At 40.1% G+C, this 9086-nt stretch overlaps 1 protein-coding gene across 2 annotated transcripts; it reads left to right on the plus strand.

The window, feature by feature from the left end:
* Positions 1 to 118: 118 nt before the first annotated feature.
* On the plus strand, positions 119 to 8709 carry SUPT7L (SPT7 like, STAGA complex subunit gamma). Of its 2 annotated transcripts, none has more exons than XM_039887532.1 (5): positions 119 to 389; positions 1806 to 2419; positions 5359 to 5683; positions 6634 to 6871; positions 8029 to 8709. In XM_039887532.1, the coding sequence occupies exons 2-5, from the start codon at positions 2007 to 2009 to the stop codon at positions 8289 to 8291; spliced, it is 1239 nt and encodes a 412-aa protein (XP_039743466.1). In that variant the 5' UTR covers positions 119 to 389; positions 1806 to 2006; the 3' UTR covers positions 8292 to 8709. The 2 variants fall into 2 exon arrangements, with proteins under 2 accessions (XP_039743466.1, XP_039743468.1); XM_039887534.1 differs by having other exon boundaries at positions 119 to 364.
* The last annotated feature ends 377 nt before the right edge of the window (positions 8710 to 9086 follow it).

Genomic DNA, 9086 nt, shown 5'->3' on the forward strand with positions numbered 1-9086 from the left:
GAAAAAGGCGGTCGGGATGCTGTCTGAACGGGGACATATTTGGAGGTTGCACAGCAGGTCGTAAAGACTTCCTGTGGCATAGACTGATTGGAAGAAGCGCTTCCGGCAGCCTAGGCCCACTAATCAACAAACCACCTTTCGGGGCCAGAAGTCATCCTCGCCTCAGGCCTTTCCGGGTAGTGCGTCCGCCCAACCCCGCTCTCGCGACGCGGCAGTGAATAGTGACGCCTTTTTCGCCTCCGTCCAGCTCCAGACCACCTCGTCTCCCAACCGCCCCGGGCATCCGGCGACTCCAGGACTCCAGGACCCGGTGATTGGCGCCTGCCGTGGAGCTTCCGAGGGACCTGGGTGTTCCTTGGACTTGGTGCCTGTTCTTCGTGCTCCTTTCGGTGAAGTTAAAGAAGAGGGCTCTTTTTCTGTATCTTCATTCATTCATTCGTTCATTCTTTTATTCTTTCCGAAGCCAATTATTGAGGCAGCATATTATGCAGACTCTGGAGCCTGTCTTGACTTTCCCCCTTGGCCATTTGTGACAATGAGCAAGACAGTGGGCCTCAGCTTCCACATATGGAAAATGGGATAGTGATAGTATCTATTTCATTGGGTAGTTGGGAAAAATGAATTAAATAATCAAGGCAAAGCCTGGCATATAGTAAGCCCTCAGTAAATTCCAGATATTACCGTGAGCCATACGCTGTACTAAGATCATGGTTTTGGAGATAGATGAGAGAATAAAATTCGTTGAGATAAGGAGCAGTTTAAATTCAGGGATAAATACTGTGATGAAAACATGCAAAATGCTGTGAGAGTATAATGGAGGGAGATGTACTGAAGTTATGGAGGGTGGTGACTTACTTAAGAATGAGTACAAGTCTACCAAGGATGTGATGCGTGGCAGGGAATTTCTGTCAGAGATCACAGTTTAAAGGGTCAGTGTGGACATGCATGGCATTCTCAAGAAATTGGGTAGTATGATACTGTTAGGATTAAGGTGGTGATTTCCTCCAGGAGGCTCCTCTGTGCTTCCACTACTCCACTTCTGTGTCTCTGGAACAGCACTTACCACATTTTCATATTGAAATGTTCTTTTTGTTTTTCTCCCTCACCTCAAGTCAGGGATCTTGCATTGGTCTTTGCCTTCTCCCATAAGCCTGGCATTTAATAAATGTTTGTTGAATTTGAAGATACATATGGGCAATGGACTCTAGAGAGGTGGGTTGGAGCCAGAGGTAAATTTCGTACACCAAAGAATTCTGACTGGCTTGTTCTAAGAGTCAATGGAAAGCCATTAATCTGAGTTTTTAAAAGATTAAGTCTAGCAGCACTGGAGACTAGATTAGGTATAAGGAGAAGCTGGAGGAAGGGATACCAGTTAGGAGTCAGCAAAAATCTCTCAGATTCTACCTATATGTATATCAGAAGTTGAACACATTAAGACTGTTTAGATTACTGGTTAATACATTTTTCCACCAGAACCAGTTAAAAGGTTCTTGTACCTAACACACAGAATAAGAAGCACCTCTTCCTATTTTTAACTATACTCCCTTTTCTCCTACTGATCCAGGACATGTGTCAAGATACTCTTGAGAAATATTCCAGGTCTCATATAAGTATCTGGCTTTGCAAATGATGGTAATTCTAGTAATGAGATAGCGGAATGAGATGGGAAATGTAGACACTAGAGTCCCATATACTGTTGTAGCTATTAGTCTTGACCCAAATTCCATCTATGGTTCAGTCTAGTAGGAATTGTCACTGTGTGTGATTTGATGTCATCTAACAGTTGAATCTCTTAATTTCTTCAGGGAGAACATCTTTGGTTCTACAGTGTTGCTGATGATGACATTTTTCTAAGTGGTCTTAAACAGACGACTTTTTATGTAAATAACTGACTAGACTTTATATTTTTCACTTCAGAAGCCTGTAATCTACAGTTGCCAGAGATTTAAAAACACTACTTTTAGGATATCATCTACATTTAACTTGAAAGCTTTTCTTATTCCAAAATGTTGAGATACTGGGGAGAGATACCAATCTCATCAAGTCAGACCAACAGAAGTACTTTTGACTTACTGCCAAGGGAATTCCGTCTGGTGGAAGTCCATGACCCACCCCTGCACCAACCCTCAGCCAACAAGCCCAAGCCTCCCACTATGTTGGACATCCCCTCAGAACCATGCAGCCTCACCATCCATACCATTCAGCTGATCCAGCACAACCGACGTCTGCGTAACCTTATTGCTACAGCTCAGGCCCAGAATCAGCAACAGACAGAAGGTGTAAAGACTGAAGAGAGTGAACCTCTTCCCACTTGCCCTGGGTCACCTCCTCTTCCTGATGACCTCCTGCCTTTAGATTGTAAGAATCCCAATGCACCGTTCCAAATTCGCCACAGTGACCCAGAGAGTGACTTTTATCGGTAAGTCAGGGCTTTGCTATATCTTACTTTTCTCAAAAAAATCTTCTAACACCTCTGTTAAGCATGTTAATGACATTTCCGTGATGAAATTGAGAATAAGATTAATTGACTTGGCCAGAGTTACTCAGGTTAATTAATGGGAAGTCTGTAAGCTTGAACCCTGATCTTCAAAATCTAAAGTCTGTATTTTTTTATGTTTTGATGCAACAAATATTTATTGAGTGCCTACTACGTACCAACCACTTTACTAGGAGCAAGATACTACACCGTTATATAAAACAGACCTTGGCCTCATAGTCCTCAGAATCTAGTCTTTCTCTTTCAATTAAAATGTATATTCTGGATTTAGCTCCGTGTCCTAAAATTGAGATTCATGGAATCCACAAGTTCTATACAAGAATTTTTTAATTGTATAAGAAATAATAAAATAAAAACATCCTTGATCCTTGCTACTCAGAATCTGATTCAAGACCAGCAGCATCAGTATCACCTGGGAGATTGTTAGAAATGCAGTCTCAGATCCCACCCAGACCTGCTGAATCAGATCTTCATTTTAACAAATCTTCAGGAGATTCACGAGTTTATTTATGTTTGAGAAGCCCTGCTCCAGATCCTCTGAATGACTGACTTATAACCTAGTGCTACTACTAAATTTCATTGTGTAAGTTTGCATTTGGTGCCAAATAATTACTTTTTTTTGTTTTGAAATTTGTCAGACCTTCAGAGTTTAAATAATAGTGCAATGAACACCCACGTACCCTTAACCTGTATTCACCAATTGTTAACATTTGCTTTTTCCCGTATGTGTGTGTATACACATATACACACAAATATATAAATGTATATACACGCACACCTTACACTTTTTTGCCAGATATTTTAAAGCTGCAGACATTACAGTATTTCATCTCTAATTCTTCACCTTATCCCAAGAAAAAGACATTTTCCTATATAATCCCAATATCATTATTACACCAAAGTAAATGAACACTATTTAAATAATATCATATAAGTCCATATTCAGTTTTCTCCAATTGTCCCCAAAATATCTTTTGTAGATATATTTACCACAGTCCAGGACCTAACAAAGATACATGCATTGTATTTGGTTTTGTGCGTTTTTTTGTGTCTTTTAAGCCAGAATAGCCTCTTTCTTTTTAAAAAACATGATATTAATCTTTTTTAAGAGTTCATGTCGTTTGTCTTATAGAAATTCCACTTATTGGATTTGCTGATATTTCCTCAAGATTAGATTCAGGTTAAATTTGGCAAAAGTACTACATAAGTAATGTTGTGTATCACTTATTGCATTGGCCTATTGGTAATAATAGTTCTTACTATTTTAATTGTCCTAAATGAATGAGAAAAAAAACAGAAATAGATTTAATATGTAAAAGTTGCAGTTGAGCCAGATGAAGGCCAGATGATGTCATGGTGAAGTTAATATAATAGTGAATAGGGGAGGGACAACTGTGTCATTACATGCATGGCACATATTCTTATAGATATGCCCAACTTAAAAACACTCTGTAGCAATCAGTACAATATTTACATTTTGAGGGCAATTTAGTTGTAACAAAATAATAGTATCCATCATATTAAATTGATGCTGTTACTTAGAATTTAGTAGTTTTGTGTCAAATTTCTAACTTTGTTAAGAAGAGCTATAAACATCAAAAAGTATACCTAGTTTTATACCTATTTAAGAAACTGTGATAAAAATGATTTACATCAGCTATGGGAGTGCCAAAATTTAACTTTGAAAATATATAGGTCCATATATTACTTAAGTAAAGCAATATTGGTTTAGCTCTCTGTTAATAGACGCTTCTAATTAGGCCTGTAGCTTTTGACCCAAAGAGACTGGCCATGGAAATGATGATGGAAATAGTAAATGAAGTCATTTGGCAATTGGTTTTCTTATTTTCCAATTATTATGTGCATTGCAGTAGTTGCTACTGAGCAGATAATAGTAAAGTGGGTGGATAGCTCCTCAGGCACTCTTTGTACAGCACGTGGTGAGATGCCAAGTATGGACCAGGGAAGAGTGATTTTCTGTACCCTATTTTATTTTTATCTATTGTATATATATACTTCCTTTCTCGGGGGTGGCAGAAGACGGGAAATTTCAGGAGACAGATAAATTATTAGAGGCTTGTCAAAAGTTATTTTTAGATCAGATAGCTTTTTGAAGTTTTTCCTTGGAAAGATAAAGTTTTCTGCAGTAGTGATTGGGTGCAAAATGGTGTATTATGAAGAATATGTGATCCGAAGTCAGAAGCTCCACCATTTATTAATAATACCTAAACAACTTGGCAAATCAGGCCCTCTGAAACTCAATTTCCTCACCTGCCAAATAGGAATAATAATATGGACCCTACCCATTTCACAGCATCAGATAGGATAAAAATGCTTTGTAAGCTGTATATGTTTTAAATTGCTTTTATAAAATTGACTCACTTTCCCAGTTTTACAAATGGTCTGGTGTTGTTATATAAAAATCTCCTAATTGGGACTGACTTTCTGAAAGGCTGTGTTGTTGCCCAGCATGTGAGGAAACTATGTTCTGGTGAAAAAACTTGAGCACCATTAGTAGTTGAGTTATACTATAAAAATTAGTCAGATCCTAAAAGTGATCAAAATGAGCAGTGGTACAAGAAGGAAACTTCCTTTTCACTGGATACCCTTTTATACTGTTTGTTATAGGCATGCATTGCCTATTCAAACTTCATGTAATTGGAGAACTCAGAGATATGACCGTGCATTGCCTAGACATGCCCTGACAGCAGCAAAGGTGAAACTGGACTAGGTAACTTGCATAGAATTCCCCTGGAAAGCGAGGCCAGTGCTTTGTCTGGAATCGTAAAACTCCTAGAGAGACAGGACAGGTCACCCCTTTGCAAGAGCACTAATAACACTACCACCATCTCTGCTTTCAGTGGGAAAGGGGAACCTGTGACTGAACTCAGCTGGCACTCCTGCCGGCAGCTCCTCTACCAGGCAGTGGCCACAATCCTGGCCCATGCAGGCTTTGAGTGTGCAAATGAAAGTGTCCTGGAGACCCTAACTGATGTGGCACATGAGTACTGCCTTAAGTTCACCAAGTTGCTGCGCTTTGCTGTGGATCGGGAGGCCCGGCTGGGGCAGACTCCTTTCCCTGACGTCATGGAGCAGGTATTCCATGAAGTGGGCATTGGCAGTGTGCTCTCCCTCCAGAAGTTCTGGCAGCATCGCATCAAGGACTATCACAGTTACATGCTCCAGGTGAGGTGACCCTGTGCAAAAGTGGGTAAAAATGTGTAGTCTAGGGCTGTTGAGCAGGATCCCACAACAGTTACTGTAGAATGCAGAGCACAGGGTCTTGGAACAAAGTGGTCATAACCTACTTTCCCCATGGCCCTAGCTGAGATTCACTGGCCTCATCCCTGGCCTGGCCAGACCCAGGGGTCTCCTTTACTCAATGAATGTTAACACTTCCTCTGGAAGAAATTATTATAGACAGGTATATGGAGTTTGAGAATGTGGTTAGCATGCTTTTATTCAGCAAACATTTATTGAGTGCCTATTGTGAGTCAGGCACTGTGGGATACAGCAGTTAACAAGACAAGCTCCTTGAGTCTACATTCTTGTTGAGAGAGAAACAAAAATAAATAATAACCAAAACAATTTCAGATGGCGTTAAGTGCTATGAAAAACAAAACAGTGAGGTGATACTGCCCAAGGGTGGAAGAGCACAAAGAGACATCATTTTGGGTTAGAACCAGAAATATCTCTTCAACACTTGTGGCCTTAATGCAAGTCATTTGTTCACTGTTTTGGTTTCCCCAAATCTAAAATATCATAAGGAATTTTTAACGCCCAACAAAAAAGATTTTGCTAAGTGATCCAGATTTCCTGCACCATTTGTTATCCATGATGTCAACTGTTAGTTTTTATAGCCAAAAATGTGATCATTTGTCCAAGTTCTGATTTAGCTTTAACAGTCTATTTTTCACCTTTATGTAACTTTTAATTAATGACACACTCTGCAAACAAATTTTCTTTATATATCTCTCATTTACAAATGCAAACTCAACACCTTAACATTATTTTCGTTGGCAGCAAATGCTTTATTCATATTCACATTCCATTGGCCTTTCCATGGGATGCCACAAACTGACTATCCATCTTGCTTTTAACATTTTCTTGGAAAATTGTCTCCTGCTTGCCAATAGATTAGTAAGCAACTCTCTGAAGAGTATGAGAGGATTGTCAATCCTGAGAAGGCCACAGAGGACACTAAACCTGTAAAGATCAAGGAGGAACCTGTGAGTGACATCACTTTCCCTGTCAGTGAAGAACTGGAGGCTGACCTTGCTTCTGGAGACCAGTCACTGCCCATGGGAGTCCTCGGGGCTCAGAGTGAGCGCTTCCCATCTAACCTGGAGGTCGAAGCTTCACCACAGGCTTCAAGTAAGAGAAATCAGCTTACTTTGATTCTGGTGATTCGCCAGTCTTGGTACTTTCTACTTTATGGAATCATACTCTGGAAATGGAAGAACAAAAGTGGGAGTGGGCAGAATGGAAAGCCTAAAAACAAATATAGCTTCACTGACCTGAAAATACCAACATTCTTTTCTTTGTAATTAGAGAACTAGTACAGCTAAAGTAATTCTTGGTTAGAATGCAATATGTATTATCTTGTTGAGTACCAGTTAATTCAGCTGACACAGCTGGGTTGGCAATGTCCCCTTCTCTGAGTTTTACATATTGGTCCTTCCTGGTGCTTGTACTCAGTTAAGACAACTTCTAGATAGATGGAGTTGTGTTGATTGCTCAAGGATATTTTAATAGTTGGGCTTCCTTCCTAGAGTAACCCAATAAAATAGAGCTGAAAGGGATTGAAATAGGGCTATAGTAAGAGGCAGCTGGCCTCTTCAGGTAGACTCTGTGATTACCTTAGGAACTAGGATGACTTGATTCTTAAGTCAGTTAGATTACAAATTAGTCTAGACGCCAGTTCTTTACAAATGATGCAAATAGCAAACCCTCCAGTGCAGGCTAAACAGAATTAGGTCATGGTTTTTAAAGTGTTAAGCAGGGAGCCTTTCACCATGGAAGAATAACCACAGAACAGTATTGCTAGAACATACAGAGACAGAAGGACCTAGTTGCAGACTTAGGGGCCATGTTGCTTTTCAGCAGACTGAGAACTGCCAGCATTTGGTAGTGATCATTAATTTCCTAATGTGAGAGAGGACTAGTGACCCAAACAAAAGCAGGAAAACAAGATAGCCCCTTTAGAGGAAGAAAGAACAGGCAGTGTTAACAGGGCAGGAGCCCATGGTTGTACCTGCCTTTGGGCCATGAAACAGGGAATCTCCATGTATAGTTTTACTTCCCAAGTTTAGAAAAATGGCAGGTGAGATGGGGTAAAGGAGGGTGGAGGAAGTAGAAAGGAAGATATTCAGAGTTGGCAGCTTTTTGAAGCAAAGAATTAAAACCATCTTCTGCAGACAAGTAGAGAGTCATAGTATAAACTCTGTGGCCATCAGTCTGCCCTGGATGGTATGTTCATTGTATTTTATTCCAGCCTTGGCTTACCACTAGTTTATGTTCTTTCATTCTAGGTACAGAGGTAAATGCTTCCCCTCTTTGGAATCTGGCCCACGTGAAAATGGAGCCTCAAGAGAGCGAAGAAGGCAATGTCTCTGGTCACGGTGTGCTGGGCAGCGATGTTTTCGAGGAGCCCATGTCAGGCATGAGTGAAGCTGGGATCCCCCAGAGCCCTGATGACTCAGACAGCAGCTATGGTTCCCACTCCACCGATAGCCTCATGGGGTCCTCCCCTGTTTTCAACCAGCGCTGCAAGAAGAGGATGAGGAAAATATAAAAGGAAAAGAGGGAGATTTTCTGTACAAACCCAACAGAAAACCTTAATGTATTCAAATTTATTTCCATAAACTGATTTGACCCTTATTCAAAACAGTGGATTTTCATGATTTCAGTGGAACTGGACTTAAACAAGTTTGCATTTTACTTTTGCATTGTTTTTGTAGTTTTCTACAACAACCAAGCCACTTTTTGCAGGCATTGCAATGTTGGGATGGTAATCAGACCAAAGCAGCATCCCCGACTGCTGTCTCTACTGTGACTAGAAAAGTTGCCAAGCTTCTCTAGAGCTATTTCTCTTGCACAACTGAGAATCAGACCACTTTCACTTACCTGGTGGAGATGTTGTAAAATTGAGATGTTATTAACCTTCGCTATGCTTGAACAACTCACAAGTAAAAATAGGTGCTGGTATCAGATGTCAGTTTTTCATTTAATTTGTTTCATTTGTGGTTCAAGTCTTTGGGAGTCCAGTACTGATACCAAACAGGAAACAGCTAAATTCTGCACAACTTATCAGTAGTGTTTTTTAAACTCTTTTTGCCGCCCATGAAGTTTCATAAAATCAGGTCTGTGGTAAAACAGCATTTTTGCTTATTCAGACAACCCTCTACTCATCCACATATTTCCTTCTTCCTTTTCTAGACTCATTCCATCTATCCTCATCCTTTTTGTCTTTATTTCCACTCAGATCTTTAAAACTTTTCACAATGTACTTTTTTTTTTTTTTTTTCATTTTTCTCCTTTGTGAAGGAGACAAACAGGACCCGTCCAAAGACAGGACTGTGCTTATTTC

This window comes from Pteropus medius, unplaced genomic scaffold, assembly GCF_902729225.1.
Source record: "Pteropus medius unplaced genomic scaffold, Ma_sr-lr_union100, whole genome shotgun sequence".
NCBI lineage: Eukaryota > Metazoa > Chordata > Mammalia > Chiroptera > Pteropodidae > Pteropus > Pteropus medius.